Raw genomic sequence first — 18,769 nt, forward strand, 5'->3', positions numbered from 1 at the left:
TGTACTTCCTTCTATTTGCTTCCCCGGGGTCCCCAGAAAGATGAGTATGTATGTGAGCATGGAGCAAAATGGTGAACTGATTCTGGGAAAGGAGAATCCTTAACTAATGCTCTCCTGTGATCTCACCCCACATCGCCTATGGTCTGCACTAACCACAAAAGTCTTGGCTGCATGTAGTCCTGTCTATTCTCCTCTATTTGCCATCATCATTTCCTGCCTCATCAGTAACAAGCCTTTATTATAGGTCTACTGATTAGGCACTAGGTTGGTTGCTAAGGGTTTCTCTCTTAATACAGAGACAAAGTGCGTGCATGTGTGGGTAGCATCTATATATATACATGCACCTGTATATACGTATAGTACATACATAATAAAAACACTACTACAATGTAACACAAACTGAAAAGAGGAAAGTATAGGAAAAAAACCATTGCAACTCACACCTGAAGCCCTAAAGTAACAGCGAGTTTCAAGGAGGTAAAGCAGGACTGACGTCAAAGGAAGGATAGGTTTAAATAATAAGGGATTCTGCAGACAAAACTGGCAAAAAAGAAGTGTGTCCGGCAATGTTTAGGGGATAACTAAAAGGCCAGTTGTTTTTGTTTCATTTTGTGTTTTAAGATTTTATTTATTCATTCATGAGAGACACAGAGAGAGGCAGAGACACAGGCAGAGAAAGAAGCAGGCTCCATGCAGGGAGCCTGATGTGGGACTCGATCCCAGGACTCCAGGATCACACCCTGGGCTGAAGACAGGCATGCAACTGCTGAGCCACCCAGGCATCCCTAAAAGGCCAGTTTTATGTGTGTAATAGGGAATCCAGATTTTATCCTATGGAGATGGGGAGCTACAGAACCTTTAAAAGACTCCCTTGTACCATGTTTTCCCAATTAATTGGGGAAAAATTGTAGGAATGACCGAAAAAATAAAAAGAGAGGGCAGGGATAATCCAGAGACTATTACAACATTGAGGTGAAAGTCCTGTATCATCCTAAAGTTCTATTCAGTAAGATGTTGGCAGTGAGGATGGAAAGAAATTGATACCTGCCTGGATATGGAAAAAGAGAAAAGAAGCCAGGAGCACTATAAGGTTTCAAGCTGGATAGAGGGGAGACTAATGATATCCTTTAGAGAATAAAATAGAAAAATTCAGAGAGTATCGCTTAGTGAGAAAAAAGGTTCAGTGAAGTTTAAGGTATGTGGGACTTGATGATGGGGACACATTTGGATGCAGATTTAGAATAGATAGTTAAGACCAAAGTTCAGGGAAGAAACTGTGGATCTGGGAATTATTTGTGTAAGAGGGCATGTAGAGAGAAGGTAGGGTATAAAGAGGATGAAGTGAGGAAGGAGAGTGGGAGAAGCAGCCCAAGAGATACCAAGGCCAGGAGAGTAGAGCATTTCAGAAGTCAAGAAGGAAGCAAATCTGAAGGATGATGAAGTACATAACTATGGTGAGTACTAAAGAAATTGCATATTCAGAAAAGACCAGTGACTTGGCCACTTATAACCTACAAGAGAAAAGTTTCAATGGAAAAGAGGAGTTGGCAGTTTGTTCAAAAACTGTGGAAAAGAAATGGGTGGTGATGGTGATGAACACAAAGTGGGACTACTCTTTTGAGAAATAGAGGAGCGAGAGTCACAAAAGTCAGTAGGTGGAAAGCCAGCTCAGTCAAGGAAGGATTTGCTTCCTCCTTTAGGACTTGATCATAACTCCTGGTAAAAAGAACATGCTAGTAAAAAAGCAATTGAAAATGCAGGAGCAGCAAGGTTTTGAAGAGCCAGGGGAGGTTGGAATAAAGAGCAAAGGTCTTGAGGAACAGAAGAGAGGCAGTCAGGATGTGCATAAGAGGAAGTGTGACAAAACATAGATTTTTTAATTTTGGCGGGAAGGAGGGCAGAGGGAGAGCCCAACATGGGGTTTGATCTCACAACCCTGAAATCACGACCTGCGTCAAAATCAAGAGTGGAGGGGCAGCCCGGGTGGCTCAGCGGTTTAGCGCTACCTTCCGCCCAGGGCCTGATCCTGGAGATCCGGGATTGAGTCCTGCGTCGGGCTGCCTGCATGGAGCCTGCTTCTCCCTCTGCCTGTGTCTCTGCCTCTCTCTCTCTCTCTCTCTCTCTCTCTTTCTCTGTCTCTCATGAATAAATAAATAAAATCTTTAAAAAAAACAAAATGAAGAGTCGGACAGGCACCTAACAGACTGAGCCACCCAGGCACACTAACAAATCATAGATTTTTAAGTAGAAAGTAAAAGAGTTCTCTGGATAGTGTTGCTTTTCTTTGCTTTTTCTCACTCAATTAAAGGCAGTTACCTGCTCAGTATATAAGGGATTAGATGCCTAAGAAGCTACGAAAGGAAAGGGAAGTTAGAGGTGAATCTTAAACATGGCATCTAGCACAGGAGTTCAAGTCTCAGATGTGTTGCCCTGGCGTGGCCACCAGACCTGAGACTGTTTCCTCACAGAGTTGTTAAATGATTACATGAAATATGCACGTGTAAATTATAAAGCAGTTCTTAAACAAGAGAAGCTTGGAACACCTACCATGGGAAATGTGATAGAGCATGAATAAGAGATGAAGCAGAGCATCACCAAGCATCAGGTAAAGTTCAGACCAAAAATATATAGCAAACACAAGTCTGCATGGCTTTTGTGACTTACTCCAGCACACCAGAGTCGAAAGCAGATTTCTGAGTCAGAGTAGGTGAGGACAAGGAGAAGCTGAAGAAATCTAGGTAAGGACTATTTTAGGACCTTGTAGGCATATTTATTTTTTGGAAATCACATGTAATTTTTATATGAAAGTGGCACTTGGGGGTTCCTGGGGGGCTCAGTCAGTGGGGCAGCCAACTCCTGACTTGGGCTGAGGTCAGTGTTCTCGAGGTCCTAGGATCAGTTTGGTGCCCAACTCTTGACTTTGGCTGGGGTCCATGATCTCAGGGTTGTGGGATCATTCAGTTGGGTGGCAACTCTTGACTTCGGGTGGGGTCAGCGATCTCGGGGTCTTGGGATCATGCAGTTGGGTGGCCAACTCTTGACTTCGGCTGGGGTCAGCGATCTCCGGGTCCTGGGATCATGCAGTTGGGTGGCCAACTCTTGACTTCGGCTGGGGTCAGTGATCTTGGGGTCCTGGGATCAGTTGGGTGGCCAACTCTTAACGTCGGCTGGGGTCAGCGATCTCGGGGTCCTGGGATCAGTCAGTTGGGTGGCAACTCTTGACTTCGGCTGGGGTCAGCGATCTCGGGGTCTTGGGATCATGCAGTTGGGTGGCCAACTCTTGACTTCGGCTGGGGTCAGCGATCTCAGGGTCTTGGGATCAGTCAGTTGGGTGGCCAACTCTTGACTTCGGCTGGGGTCAGCGATCTCGGGGTCTTGGGATCAGTCAGTTGGGTGGCCAACTCTTGACTTCGGCTGGGGTCAGCAATCTCGGGGTCTTGGGATCATGCAGTTGGGTGGCCAACTCTTAACTTCGGCTGGGGTCAGTGATCTCGGGGTCCTGGGATCAGTCAGTTGGGTGGCCAACTCTTGACTTCGGCTGGGGTCAGCGATCTCGGGGTCTTGGGATCAGTCAGTTGGGTGGCCAACTCTTGACTTCGGCTGGGGTCAGCAATCTCGGGGTCTTGGGATCATGCAGTTGGGTGGCCAACTCTTAACTTCGGCTGGGGTCAGTGATCTCGGGGTCCTGGGATCAGTCAGTTGGGTGGCCAACTCTTGACTTCGGCTGGGGTCAGCGATCTCAGGGTCTTGGGATCATGCAGTTGGGTGGCCAACTCTTGACTTTGGCTGGGGTCAGCGATCTCAGGGTCTTGGGATCATGCAGTTGGGCGGCCAACTCTTGACTTCGGCCGGGGTCAGCGATCTCCGGGTCCTGGGATTACTCAGTTGGGTGGCCAACTCTTGACTTCGGCTGGGGTCAGCGATCTCAGGGTCCCGGGATGAAGACTCCTGTTGGGCTCAGTCCTCAGTGAGGAGTCTGCTTGACGATTCTCTCTCCCTCCTGCCTCCTCTCCCTGATTGCTAGTCCGTGTATGTTCTCTCTCTCCCTCTCTCTCATAAATAAATAAATCTTTAAAAAAAAAATGTTAAAGCGGCATTGGACTCGTTGACATGTTATATTTTGGAAATGGGCAACAGTTCCTTTCTAAAAATGTTTACAGTCTTCGCATTTTGGAGTCAAGTTTTATTTTATTTCGTGTTGTGTGCTTCAGATTTCCCTACTTTTGTAAGCTTAGGCTGCAGGCACCGTGCCTGGGGCATGAGATGAGTAATGTAGACGTCAATGAGGCAGCTGCCCAGGGGTCCAGATGGAGCAGGGGAGGCGAATGAACCAAACCGGCAGGGAGACAGATAATCAGGCCTCAGAGATAGGAAGGAACAGTAGCTCGGAGGGGAGGGCGCTCGGTGTTCCCGGTGCTGGACGCCGTGGAGCTCCAGGCCCCCGACCGCAGGCGTGGCAGAGCCCCCAGGCCCCATCAGGAGGCTCCGGCGAGGAGACTCGGGGCAGGGCCCAGGGCCACCGGCCGCCGCCTGACGCGCCCGTGAGCCCACAAAGCGGTCGCCATCGGACATCCTCGGCTCTCCCGCGGCGGCCCCGGCCCCGGCCCCGGCCCCGCCCGGACCCACGGGCCCCGCGTCGGGCACACACAGCCGTCGGGTTCTGGGGGAGCCGCCCCGAAGCCTCCGCCGCGGCCCCGGAAGGAAACAACCGCTCCCGGGCCCGGCCCCCGCCTCCCCCAGCGCAGGCCCGCCCTCGCCCTCGGCTCAACGCTCACCAGGGCTTCGGGGGCTCTAGCCCCGGGAAACGGAGCTTCCGGGGCCGGCACGCGAGGCCCGAGGGATTCCTGAACTAAACTAAGCCGGGGAGGCCCGGAGGGGACCAGCGGGCTCACTCCCGCAGAGCAGGCCCGACCGTCGGCGCCAGCGAGGCCTCCGCCGCCCGCAAGGCGCCTCGTCCTACAACTCCCAGCAAGCAGTGCGCTGAGCTCGGGGCCGACTGACAGCGCCCCCCGCCAATGGGAGGGCCCAGTCTGGGTCCGTGGGCCCAATCCGAGGGCGCTAAGGAGGTCGTCCCCATGGCCTATCAGCGCGGCTTTTTAAGGGGTCCCCTGGCTTCTCCGGTCGCCACAGCGATAGACAGTCCCCGTAAAAGGGTGACGCTGGCTGTACTATGCCGCTCGCCCCCGGCCCCTCTCTCTTCCGCCCCCCGGCCCCCGGCCCGCGTCCCCTGGCTTGGCCCCGCCCCTCGCCGTCGGAGTGGACCGAAGATGTGGGACTTCCAGACGTTATTGGAGGCCGCTGCTGTCACTCTGGCGGGAGGCGGGGCCCCCAGCGGCGAGGGCCGCCCCCGCCGGACGGTGATTGGACTCGCCCGAGCGGGGCCCGGCTGGGGTGGGCGCGGGAGGGGCCCGGGGGCAGGGGCGGCGGCGGCGCCGAGGAGCTGCGCTTGCCGCCGTGGGCCGCCCGCGGAGGGCCGGGTCGAGGGAGGGAGCGGGGGCGGGGGGCTGGTCGCGCGTCGGGCGCGGGGGGCCCGGGGTTGGCGGCGGGACCGGCTCGGGGCTTAGACCTGCGAGCGCTTCCGGGGAGGAGGCCGGGGCGGGGGTGCCGGAGGGCGTGCGCGCGCCTGGTACGGGATGCGGTGGAGAGGCGGCGGCCCTCCTCGGGACAGCCGCGGGTGGGTCCTCCGACGGATCTCCTACCGTTTTGCCCTTTGCATTGCCGGAGCGCGAGCCCCCATGGTCTCTGCTCGCATTCTGGGAGCCTCGTCTGTGGGCGCGCTCGAGCACCTGCTGCTCCCTTATAGGGCTGCCCAGCGCCTTTCCTGATACTGGGCGCGAGCGTGGGGAATATGTCAGAAAACAGGAAGCCGCAGCTGGGCTTCGTGGGCAAACCCCCCGGTGGGACCGCACCCGGGAACTCAGGCAAGACTCACTGCCCTTTGTGCATGGGGCTTTTCAAAGCCCCCAGGCTCTTGCCTTGTTTGCACACAGTGTGCACCACGTGTCTGGAGCAGCTGGAACCCTTCTCAGTGGTGGACATCAGAGGGGGAGACTCTGACACAAGCTCTGAGGGGTCAATATTCCAGGAACTCAAGCCACCCAGTCTGCAGCCCCAGATCGGCATCCTCTGTCCGGTATGTGACGCTCAGGTGGACCTGCCCATGGGTGGAGTGAAGGCTTTAACCATAGATCACCTGGCCATGAATGATGTGATGCTGGAGAGCCTTCGTGGGGAAGGTCAGGGCCTGGTGTGTGACCTGTGCAGCGACAGGAAAGTGGAGAAGAGGTGTCAGACCTGCAAAGCCAATCTCTGCCACTTCTGCTGCCAGGCTCATAGGTAAAGACGGGACACCCCACCTGGTGTAGCTTCAAAGCAGAATACAAAGAGGTGTTGAGCCAGAAATCCCTTGGTGAGCAGATGGGAAGGAAAGCCCTCTCGAATGCCATGTCAGGCCAAAGAGCAGTGAAGGCTCTGAGAAGTACTTGAGAATGGCAGGTAACTCCTGCAGCCTTACCTAACACCCCTAGTAATAATAGAAGCAAAGGCTTGCATAGTTCTTTTCAGTTTGCAAAGCACATTCACAGTTTCCTTGGATCATCAGTCATTTGTGTAGTGAATAATTGTAGTGGGTGCTGGATAAACAGAGAAGAATGAAAATAATAGCGTAGCCCCTGGCCTTGATCTCATTTGTTGCCTTGCAACTCTTATAGAAAAGCAGGCCCTGTTTTCGCTCCCATTTGTTATTTGAGGAAACCGAAGCTCAGCAATACGTGATTTGCCGAGGTCCCACAGCTGGTAGGTCGCATATAACAGAACCCAAGTTTAAATCCAGTTCTTCTGACCTTATTCTGTGCTTTCTACTAATCCATGCTGCCTCCCAGTATAAAGTGGTATTAGGGGCAGGGGGCACCGCAGCCTTTGCCTTGCACCCTAGAGTGGTGACTCTGGAGCTTGGTGAAGTTGGCCCATCGGTGCTTGTTGGGGTGCAGATTTATGTCTTTTATGGCATTCGGTGAATAGTCGGTCACATGAATCACTCTTGGTCCTTTCTCAAGCTCCTCCCCCATTCTAGGACATCAGAATATAAAATAGCCAAGGTTTTAGGATTAGCTTAAAATAGTTCTTAAAATTCTGCCTTCCATTTGTTTTCTGGTCTCACCAACAGAACACGTTAGTAGTCTTCAGTCTTCCTATTTTTAACTTGTAATTACCACTGTCATTCTGCCAGCTAGACAGCTGACCCTGTTTTCTCTACAGCCACTCTTCTGGTGCCAGAATAGGCGTGCAAGCTCCAAGTTGATACCATGCTAACGGGGGGATCTCTCCATAGTCCCTGTGTTTCCTGGGGGATTTCCTTGAGTCTCTAGAGGGCTACAGAAAAGGGAGCCATGGCTCTACCAGCCACTGATTTCACTCTTGCAAATAATGCCGATGACTCCTGGGGCAAGTTCTAGCTTGCTGCTTTGGGTGATGCAGGCGCTGGTCCAAGGAAATGCTTTACCAAAATCTCAAGTGAAAGTTGAAGGAGCCTTTCTGTGGGAGCCACCTAGACACTTTTTAATTGCAGGGGGTTTATTGCTGTGCCATGTGGCATAATTTCTGTCTCTTGGTGACTGGGGTCCCCCCCCCCCCCCCCCCCGCCGTGCTCTCACTTCTAGCTTGCTGAAGGAGTAGGCCGTGGCTCTTGTCTCAACTTGCCAAACTAACTCTTGAGAGAAAGTTCCAGGGCGTAGCCTTAGCATTGCCACCTTTGGCAGAGTCGCATCCCAGGCCAGGGAGCCCTAGTCTACTATCATTTTATTCGATGTGGTAGCCCTTCTGAGTAGGGAGTAGGTGTTACTCTGCCCCTGTCCCCCTTACAGATGAGGAACTGGGTCAGAGCAAGGGATTAAATCCAAGACTGGTTTGGCTTCAGAGCCCATGCTCTGAAGACGGCTGCACTGTTCCCCCACTGAATCGTGCCCCTAATTTCCTGCTCCTGACTCTGTTTGCCTGTAGGCGGCAGAAGAAAACGACTTACCATACGATGGTGGACCTAAAGGACTTGAAAGGCTACAGCAGGCTCGGGAAGCCCATTCTGTGTCCCGCACACCCGGCCGAGGAGCTGAGGCTGTTCTGTGAGCTCTGTGACCGGCCTGTGTGCCGGGACTGCGTGGTGGGGGAGCACCGGGGGCATCCCTATGACTTCACGAGCAATGTCATCCACAAGCACGGGGACTCCGTGCGGGAGCTCCTCAGGGGCACGCAGCCGCACGTGGAGGCGCTGGAGGAGGCCCTAGCGCAGATCAGAGGGACGAACACTGCCCTCCAGAAGCGAGTGGAGGCTGTGGCGGCCGACGTGCGAACGTTCTCCGAGGGCTACATCAAGGCCATCGAGGAGCATCGGGACAAGCTGCTGAAGCAGCTGGAAGACATCCGGGTCCAGAAGGAGAACTCCTTGCAGCTGCAGAAGGCGCAGCTAGAGCAGCTGCTGGCAGACATGCGGACTGGCGTGGAGTTCACGGAGCACCTGCTGACCAGCGGCTCAGACTTGGAGATCCTCATCACCAAGGGGGTGGTAGTAGAACGGCTCACAAAGCTGAACAAAGTCGAATATAGCACCCATCCTGGAGTAAACGATAAGATATGCTTCTCTCCTCAGCAGAAAGCAGGCCGCTGCCACGGCTATGAAGTTTATGGGGCCATCAACACCAAAGAGGTCGATCCGGCCAAGTGCGTCCTTCAAGGAGAAGGTAGGAAGGCATTTCCCACTGGCCTGGAGAGGGCAGTGGCCGGGGACATGCCGTTTAAAGACGTGTGGCATTTTCAGCCGGGGCCTTCATTAAGCTAGAAAGAGTTCCCTGCCGACCAGTTTACCAAGGGAGAGAGCCATACTGATCTAAAGGACAGTGACCCCTCCCTTGCCCTTGCTTTCTGTTTTGTTCTTGGCAGGGTCCAGTTAGTATTCCATACGGGGGTGAGGCCTGACCCTTTTCCAGTTGATCAAAGTCGTAACTAGCAAGGACCTCAAGGAGCATGCTCTTTCGATCAGATGATAGAGCAGAGACAGTGCCCAAAGATGATAACAGGAGAGGCCGGGGTGAAATCCTGGAGAGCAGGAGAGCAGGACCCAGAATGCTTGGGTCAAGTTCCAAAGAGTTTCAGAGGAGTGAGGAAGACAGGGTTAGAGCGTACTTCTGTGTCCTTGGTTTTCGGAAGCCACATCCTGGCATTTAAAAGTTGATGGTAGGCATTTCGTTTATTGGGGGGAAACAGTTTCCTTTGACCCTTCTATTCCTAAGGGAGGCAGTTATTCAACCATATGTATGTGAGAGGTCAGTCCCGATGGGAAGACTGTACCATAGACACAGCCTGACTCTGGCATAGGAATTTCTCATTGTTTGGAGGTCACGGATCTCTTTGAGAATGATCTCTCTCCAAGTAACATCCACTAATTTGGGCACATCACTTCAGGAGATTCTCAGACTCCCCATAAGACTTCCAGAGACCACAGGGCAGTCCATGAGCCCCAAGTCAAGAAGGCCCTTTGCATCTGCTGGACCAGAGGCTGTACCTATCAAATGTTCCCCCAGCAGCTTGGCACAGGTGCTGGAGTCCACGCTGATCAGCTGTACCCCCTTGCCTACTACAGCATGATCTGCAGCTCAGAGAGGGAAGCTTTGGGGGTTACGAGCTTCCCTCATGGGGTCTGGAGGTTTTCTACTCTGAACACGTAGGTCTATCCGGAGTATTTTCAAAGCTCCCTTGGGAGCTGCAGTTAAGGCTCATGATCCTGTGCGATCCAAGAACAGCACCTGGCTGAGAGGCACCAGGCTTGCCAGGAGGGACTCCCAAGGGGTATGCTCTGGGGGACAGAGCGGGAAGAGAAGAGAAAGGGAGCAGGGCGATTACAGTAAACAGGAAGCATGGGCTTTTGTTTTAAAGAGAAGTAGCAAGATGGTGGGTGTCCGTTCTGGGGATGCGGCTGGCCTTTGAGGTGAGGAGTGGGTGTTTATCTTCCGCAGATCTCCACCGAGCCCGGGAGAAACAGACAGCCTCTTTCACCCTGCTTTGTAAGGACTCAGCAGGAGAGAGCATGGGCAGGGGAGGAGACAGCGTGCAAGTCGCAGTAGTCCCTAAAGATAAGAAAGACAGGTGTGTACTACACAGTCAGGTGTCAAGGGTGATAAGCGATGATGAAACTGGACACTCGAGGCCCTTCGCGGTAGTGGAGGTGCACCTGCAGTAGTTACGTCCTACCCACCCCCTCTTCTGCCCTCCAGATGCTATTAAAAAAGGTGATATGGCCAGTCGGAGCAGAGGTGTTTTCCTTGTGCGGGTCTTATGCCACCACCCCATTCGCTCCCAGAGGTCTGCTCCCCCCATCAGATTGTCTGAAACAACACTCCACGTTAGATGGAATGGTCCCCTTTGCAAAATTCAGCCCCACTGCTACTGCGTTGTGCCGGGAGTATATTTAGATGTGTCTGGAATCAGAGGAGGGAGGAGAGAGGGAGGGTACAACAGAAGCCCATCAAAGAGAACAGCAGCATTTTTCAAAGCAATTCATCTGTACAACAGATTAAAATCAGCATTTATGTCACTTCCCTACATTGTAAAATTAATTTCCGAAACCAGTGGAAGAAGCGCTCTGCTTGGGGGACACTTCAAATTAATAATGGGTTGAATGGTGTAGAGTTTGCATCCTAGAGTGGTGGGCAGCTGCAGCCGGCCTGTGAGAGCGAGTGGTTTTTTGAACCCCGTCTATATTCAGTCCGGTCAGAACGCTGGTACAAGATAACAAGGATGGGTCGTACTACATCTCCTACACCCCCAAGGAGCCTGGTGTCTATACCGTGTTGGTCTGCATCAAAGAGCAGCATGTGCAGGTGAGTAGGACCTGTGTGCGCCTCCCTGGCCACCTCTCTCCCTGGTTCCTCTGGCCTCTCCCGTCTCGGGATGCAGAGACATGTCGCCCAGGATCAGCTGTATGGACGGATTGAGTAGGATTCTCTGTCTTCTCTCCATGTTAGAAATGACCCAGATTTTGCCGGTGACCATAAGAACTCTATCCCTGTTTCTCGTTTCTCCTGGCAGTGTCCCAGTTGGGAGCATGCTTCATTTGGGCAAGCACCTTAATCACAGGGGGGCAGTCTGCCAGGGGACAGGCACACACATTCAAGCAATATAATCTAGCTCAGAATTTTCCAGGCTTGGTTCAGAGCGTGAGCAGACGTCCTGGAACACAATTTGGGGGAGTTACACCCTCTCCCTGCAACTGACCAGTCATCTACCCGCCTGACCATCTGCCCTCGTAACCCTTTAGCCTGTTTACATGTGTGCGTTGCTGTTACCAGGGTTACTGCACCACCTCTACAGACAAGGATTACACTTTCTGGTTCAGAGATCACAAATTTTTAAAAACTGGGCAATAGTCAGCATGTCCAATGGAATCTCGAGTCGTCTCAGGTTTTCCTCGACCAGAGAGCAACACCGACAGAGATGATAAAAACACTGTGGTGTGATAGGTTGAGCCTGTGGTGTGGGCACCAGGAAGACTCCTGTTCTATAGCCACTTACTGCTTGTCTAATCACATATGCCGGAGTGGGTTAGGTCCCTTCAAGTACATTCTTACTCCTTTCTTCCAAGCCACTCAGGCATGGGAAGCATCGCCCACAGTACACAGTACCTATAACGCAAAACTAGAATTTCAGCTCCTTTCTTTGAACTCCAAGTTGTTTTTAAGGCGGATCATAAACTCTTGAAAGGAAGAGAGATTGAACATCTGAAAGGCGTCTCATGTGCCAGACTCTCTGTTTGGTGCTTTTGCAGACTGCGTACTTCTCGCTCAGGGATAGACACATAAGCTACGCTCTAATTTTTATTGTCTAACAAGGATGGAAAGTGGAGAACAGAAGTTGTCCTGGAAAGGAAGGGGCAGGGTAGGAGAGTTTCAAATTTGAGAATTATTAAACCACACACTCTTTACCTTTCTCCCTGGCCTCTATCCTCACAGACTGAGAATAATCGGGTGGGAAAATTGATTATGTCCAGGACGGAGGGGTGGAAGGAAGGGAGCGAGGCTCAGTATGTGAGGGGAGGAGGAAGGATCACAGGATGGCCTAGGCTTGTGGTTGCAGCGCTCTACTAGTGACCCCCGAGACTCCTCGAGAACGGAGAAGATAGTGACACTGGGGACACAAAACACAGCCTGGGGTCATTCGTGTATCAGGTGGGCCACATGATAGATGGGCAGCATAGGGTCCTTGACTCTCACTGTGGCTGGGGCCACCCAGCTGAGTACCCAGCTAGTCCCTGTCTCCTCGTCTGTCTCCCTCCTGCTGTCCTTGTCTCCCCGTGGCCAGGCCCTGTGACTTAGGCTGTGTTTAAGCACGGGTGATGCTCAGCACCGTCCCTGTTGACTCATAGGGTCGCCTGTTCTTTGCTCTTGTTCTGAACACTGAAGGGCTCACCGTTCACCGTGACCGTGAGGAAAAGGCATCGCCCACACCCAGGTGTGTTTCACTGCTGCACGTTCTGCTCCAGCGGAGGCCAGAAAACTGCTCGCTGTGCCTGTGGAGGCACCATGCCAGGTGAGGAGGAATGCTCTGGGAAGTCCTTACCCCCCAGCCCCCCGGGCCTGTCTCCCAGCGGTGGGGGTCCACGGCCACATGCCATAGGTTTAGGATACTCAGACTCAGGCTTTCTTTCTATAGCGATATAATCTGTGCATATAAATACACTACAGTTCTAAAAATTTCACTTAAAGCTTCTTTATTCTGAGAAGTCAAATAGTAAACTTAAAAGTTCTGAGTCCTTTTAGTTCGGATACAGTTCATGAATCTCAGGAGAGCCCTGTGCTTCTCCCTGGGTGGCTCGATTTGCTTCCTTACCCTTTCCAGCAACCTGGCCGTGTAAAAAATCCAAACCCGCTCTGTTGCTTTTAAAACCTTAAAGAAAGTCCAAGCACGTCAGGGATGGGGAAGTGGGTGATTAAATCAGTTGACCAGATCTGGCTCTTTTCTTGCAGGGAGGGGAGTTGACTCAAGCAAGAGATCTAAGTTGTTTTTTGTTTTGTTTTGTTTTGTTTTGTTTTTTAAATGGGCTCCATGCTGGACAGAGCTTGAACTCACGACCCTGAGATCAAGATCTGAGCTGAGATCAAGAGCTGGATGCTTGGGATGCCTGGGTGGCTCATCTGCCTTTGGCTCAGGTCCTGATCCCGGAGACACAGAGAGAGGCAGAGACACAGGCAGAGGGGGAAGCAGGCTCCATGCAGGGAGCCCAATGCGGGACTCGATCCTGGACCCTGGGATCACACCCTGAGCCGAAGGCAGACACTCAACCACTGAGCCACCCAGGTGCCCCAAGTTAGCAGAATGTTAAAACAACACTCTTCTCGGAACTTCAGCAAACCTTTGTTGATTTGCAGTCTTCAATCCTTGGCCAGCGTCCTCTTCCCGAGGCATCAAATAGCTTTTTTCTCGCCAGGTTTTTATTGAATATTTTCACATCCACGAGTCAACCTGTTGCCAGAAACTTTAGTTTCCACGGTCAGCCTGATAATGGTTGTCTTTTGTCTCCTCTTTGTACCACACAGGTGGGTACCTAGGCTGTGGCCACGGACACAAAGGCCACCCGGGTCGCCCGCACTGGTCGTGCTGTGGGAAGGTCACGGAGAAGTCGGAATGCACGTGGACAGGTGGGCAGAGCGCACCAAGGAGTCTGCTCAGGACTGTGGCCCTCTGACGCCTTCCTGGACAGGTGGCCAGCCTGCGAGAGCTGCAGCCAGAGCAACTTCATGGTACCGGAGGACCCCAGACCTTGACTAATGCTGAAGAAATGGATAGAATTAAAAACAAATTACCTTATCTTCTACTCTCTGAGTTTCAGTCCTTTTCTGGGAGTTATGTGCTAATTGGATGGATGGATGGTTGGTTGGGCACCAGAGACATCGCATTTCTCTTCGTGACAGGTGGCAGTGTCTGTTCTACACCTGAGGCTCCCTTCTCTCATGTTGGAACGGAGCGATCTGTGCTGTTGGGACTCAAGAGATCACAGGGGTAGTGGAGTTCTGGACTTTTGGGTCTGTAACTCTTGTATTTCTCTCGGTGCCACACGTTTGCTGTTTCCCTTAAAGAATTAAAACTTCCTTTCATCGTGTCTCCTTTTTTCCCTAGCACACTTCAAGTGGATTGTAATGTGATCTTGCTGTTTAGGGGCAGTTCCCCCAGTTTCACCCCTGTACCACTCCATCTCATCCTCGTAAGCCTAGATTACTATTTGGCCAAGGGTGTACAAGTAGTAAGTAAATAAAGGGGAGCAATACATCCCCCCCCCTTTATGGCATGAGTTCTCCTCATGCCAGGCACCTAGCTCCTTTCATCCTCCTCCCTCTCAACCCTTTGTTATTTAGAGAGGAGTCTCCACTTCTGTCTGTAAAGCTGGGAAGGTAGCTAGAAGCCCTAAGTCCTAGAACGTGCCTGCTTGGCTGTGAGAGCCTGAAGAGAATTCTTGGAAGAGGAAGCATGTAGGGCTGGTGCCTCATCTCTGCCAAGGGCTTCGCTGGATATACATGGTGTGTTCTTCTGGGACTCTGGATTTCTCCTATGGCAAAACTTGGCGTGTATTAGATCTGCATTGCAAGATCCGCTTAAGAAGCAGGTGACTCCTGAGCAGTGATGGGTCAGCCCAAGGAAGTGAAGTAAACACAGGTCATCGTGTAATACATTTATTTCCTCCTTAGGGCTGATCGATGGGAGCTACAGCATAGCTGTAAATCCTAAAATATTCACTGTACTCTCATCCTTTTCTGGGAAGAATCCCTTCGGGTGCTCTCTAACCCAAGTCTGCTCTTCTCAGAAGACAGTGATGGTCCTGTGACCCTCTCTTGGGGTCACAGAGTGTTAGCTACTTGCTTTTCCTCACTCCTTATAACCACTGGGCCCCGAGGTCAGGTAGGTGTCCTGTGGGCTCATCACTGCTACTTTAGGATCAATGCTTCTCAGCAAAGAGTGATCTCGCCCCACAGGGACATTTAACCAAGTCTTCGAGACATTTTTTCTTCATATGACTGGGTGCCGGTGCTACTAGCATCTATCGTGTAGAAGTCTGGAACGCCGCTCCGCTCAGGACAGCTTTCCACAACGAGGAATTACCCAATCCAAAATGTTAACTGTGTTGCTGTTGAGAAACCCTGTTCCAGACCATTACCTCTTTAAAAAAAAAAAAAATGGCCAGCCTTGAGGCTCATGCCTTTCTATAATTTGCTGCCCTCCCAGCCAACTCCACAGCCCTGCATCATTTCCCCTCATTCCTTGAAGACTTTAGCACTGTGCTTGCTGCCATGGCAGGAGCATGCCTCATGGTCTCAGAGTAATTCAATATCTGCACACACTTCCTAATTCCCTGGCTGATTCTCTGTTCTTTTTTCCCTACTTTAACCAGTCAGTCATCCCCTAGACCTGGGGGGATTCCAGATGCACCCTCTGCACAGTTTCAACTTCAAGCATCCTACAACCACCAGATTCTGTGTTTCCAGCTCACCCACTATCATAATCCAACTCTCCTCCTGAAACCCACGATGCAGCGATCCCACTACCTCATACCCACATGTGCTTTCCTTCATCTTCTCTCAGCTCAGATTCTACAGATCATTTTTTTAAAAAGATTTTATTTATTTATTCATGAGAGACACAGAGAGAGAGGCAGAGACACAGGCAGAGGGAGAAGCAGGCTCCATGCAGGGAGCCTGACGTGGGACTCGATCCCCAGTCTCCAGGATCACACCCTAGGCTGAAGGCAGCACTAAACCGCTGAGCCACCTGAGCTGCCCTACAGACCATCATTATAACCACTCTCTTGCATGTGGTCTCCCTGTCATTCGTGACAAAACCCCTGGTTGGATCTGAATCTTCATCTAATCCAACCAGATGATCCTGAAGAAAAACACAAGAGCATGAGGACTTAGCTTCACTTAAATCTATGACCACTAATTTCAGTGGGCTCTTGGCATTGCCTGACATCTCTCTCGTGTTTGCTCCCCCACTCTGCTAGACAATTATATCATACTTCTCAAACTCCACTTTCTACCCAACTCTCCCTCCCCACTTATGATCTTGCCTCCCCTATTCCACCAAAAAAATTAAAGGATTAAGAAACGAATTCTCCTACCCTCCCACCACAACTACAAATCCGCCTACATCCCTGTCAAAAGCAAACCTCTGGGGCGCCTGGGTGGCTCAGTTAAGCACCTGCTTTAGGCTCAGGTCATGATCCCAGGGTCCTGTGATGGAGCCCCACATCTGGCCCCTTGCTCTGTGGGGAGTCTGCTTCTCCCTTGGCCTTTCCCTCTGTTCATGCTCTCTCTCTCACTTGCTCTGTCAAAATCTAAAAAACAAAACAAAACAAACCTCTATATTTATATGCTAAACCCATTCCATCTCCATAACCCAGGAACATTGCTCCAGGAAATCCCCCCTCTACTGACTGCTCATTTCAGAAAATAAACATGATACAATATTACCCCCTCTTAAATAAAAATAAAAAAAAAAAGATTTCCCTTGATTTTTCTATTAGCTAGGGCTGCCATGACCAAATATCACAGACGGGGGTGAGGGAGGGAGCTTAAAACAACACAAGATTGTTTCAGTTCTGGAGGCTGGAAGTTCAAGAGGAAGGTTTCTCTCGAGGCTCCCTCTCCTTGGCTTCCAGATGGCCACTGGTTTCTGTATCCTCACGTGGCCTTTCCTTGGTGCAGACACAACATCCTGAATGTCTCTTTATCTCTTTTTTTTTTTTTAAGATTTTATTTATTTATTGGAGAGAGAGAGCACAAGTAGCGGGGAGTGGCAGGCTCCCCACTGAGCAGGGAACCCAACTAGGGACTCTATCCCAGGACTCCAGGATCATGATCTGAGCCAAAGGCAGACACTTAACCAACTGAGCCACCCAGGCACCCCTCTCGTCTTATAAAGATACCAGTCCTACTGCATTAGGGCCTGTATCTGTGACCTCATTTGACCTCAGGTATCTCCCTAAAGGCCCTGTCTCCAAACACTGTCACACTGGGGGTTAGGGCTTCAGCCTATGAATTTGGGGGGAACACATTCAGTCCATAACATTTTTCATCCCCCTCTGACAACAGCCACTCCATTTTTCTGTTTCCCTTTAAAAAAAAAAAATCTCAAAAACAATTCTTTGCTATTTCTACTTCTCCTCGCACCCCCTCTTAGATCTGACCCGATCAGTCTTTCTTCCTCATCTGGAACCGCTGCTCAGAGTCCCCAGTAATGCCCACATTATGGAACCCAATGATCAGTTCCTGATGTTTCTATCAACAGCATTTAACACAGCTGATCACTTTTCTCTCCTTGAAACATTCTCTTCACTTGGTTTGCACGGCATCACTCTCCTTAGTTTTGTCTCACTGATTTTTCCTGATTCCTTGTCTTTGCAGTTCCTTGTCATCTTCCCAGGTCCTACACACTGGATGGCCCTGCGATCCGTTCTTGCATTTCCACATCCTCCCCCTCCCTCGATGATCTTCTCCTCTCCTGACTCTACATACCATTTAGACACAGAAAACTCCTACATTTATCTCCTGCTCCAAATTCCAAAGCAGTATATCCCATGACTTAACACCTCCACTTTTTTTTTTCAGTTTTGCTACATTTTAATAGTAATTTTTATTTATTTATGATAGTCACAGAGAGAGAGAGAGAGAGAGAGAGAGAGAGGCAGAGCCACAGGCAGAGGGAGAAGCAGGCTCCATGCACCGGGAGCCCGACGTGGGATTCGATCCCGGGTCTCCAGGATCAGGCCCTGGGCCAAAGGCAGGCGCCAAACCGCTGCGCCACCCAGGGATCCCTTAACACCTCCACTTGAACGTATCCCAGGCACCTCACGTTTCAGATGTCCACAACAGAACTCCCAATCTCTGGTTCACTTCCCACCTGCCTCCACTACCAAACTGCTTCTCCTGCAGTCTGTTCCACCTCTTTAAAAGGAAAGTCTAGGGGTGCCTGGGTGGCTCCGTTGGTTGGGTGTCTGCCTTTGGCTCAGGTCATGATCCCAGGATCCTGCATCGGGCTCCCTGTTCAGTGGGAGTCTGCTTCTCCCTCTCCCACTCCTGCTAGTGTGCTCTCTCATGCTCTCTCTTTCTCTCTCTCTTGAATAAATTTTTTTTTAAAAAAGGAAAGTCCAAATTCATTCTTACAGGTGACAGAGTCAATGGCTTGGCAAACATGCTTGAGTCCCCCCTCACGTACCACATCCAATCCATGGGTGAGTCCATTCGGCTGTCCCTTCAAAATACACCTGCCGAGCACTGCTCTCTACCTCCACTGCTGCTTCCCTGCTGTAAGACCCCAAGATTTCTCCCCTGCTTCCACCCTTCCCCTCCTGCAGCCTGCTCTCCCCTTGGGAGTCAGAGAGGTCCTTCTGAAATACCTCAGATCATGTCACTCTTCTGCTTGACACCTGCCAATGGCTTCCCATCTTAGAACAAAGCCAGTGTTGACATCAGTGTGCAAGAGCCCGCACCCCAGCTCCCTGCTCTTCTCTCATTTCCTTTTTTTTTTTTAAAGATTTTATTTATTTATTCATGATAGTCACAGAGAGAGAGAGAGAGAGAGAGAGAGAGGCAGAGACACAGGCAGAGGGAGAAGCGGGCTCCATGCAGGGAGCCCGATGTGGGATTCGATCCCGGGTCTCCAGGATCGCGCCCTGGGCCAAAGGCAGGCGCCAAACCGCTGTGCCACTCTTCAGATCGTATAAATCTTTCGCCTT

General features: G+C 51.3%; 1 protein-coding gene across 4 annotated transcripts; it reads left to right on the forward strand.

Moving 5' to 3' along the window:
* Window positions 1-5,542: 5,542 nt before the first annotated feature.
* Window positions 5,543-13,858, forward strand: TRIM45 (tripartite motif containing 45). 4 transcript variants are annotated; one of them, XR_012004145.1, is made up of 6 exons: window positions 5,543-6,336; window positions 7,999-8,732; window positions 10,005-10,134; window positions 10,690-10,868; window positions 12,447-12,573; window positions 13,581-13,858. XR_012004145.1 is itself a non-coding variant. In XM_072769616.1 (6 exons), the coding sequence occupies exons 1-6, from the start codon at window positions 5,849-5,851 to the stop codon at window positions 13,810-13,812; spliced, it is 1,863 nt and encodes a 620-aa protein (XP_072625717.1). In that variant the 5' UTR covers window positions 5,545-5,848; the 3' UTR covers window positions 13,813-13,858. The 4 variants fall into 4 exon arrangements, 2 of the variants coding, with proteins under 2 accessions (XP_072625717.1, XP_072625718.1); XM_072769616.1 differs by having other exon boundaries at window positions 5,545-6,336; window positions 10,754-10,868; window positions 12,410-12,573; XM_072769617.1 differs by having other exon boundaries at window positions 5,548-6,336; window positions 10,754-10,868.
* Window positions 13,859-18,769: the final 4,911 nt, after the last annotated feature.

The sequence above is a fragment of the Canis lupus genome, chromosome 12, assembly GCF_048164855.1.
Source record: "Canis lupus baileyi chromosome 12, mCanLup2.hap1, whole genome shotgun sequence".
Lineage (NCBI taxonomy): Eukaryota > Metazoa > Chordata > Mammalia > Carnivora > Canidae > Canis > Canis lupus.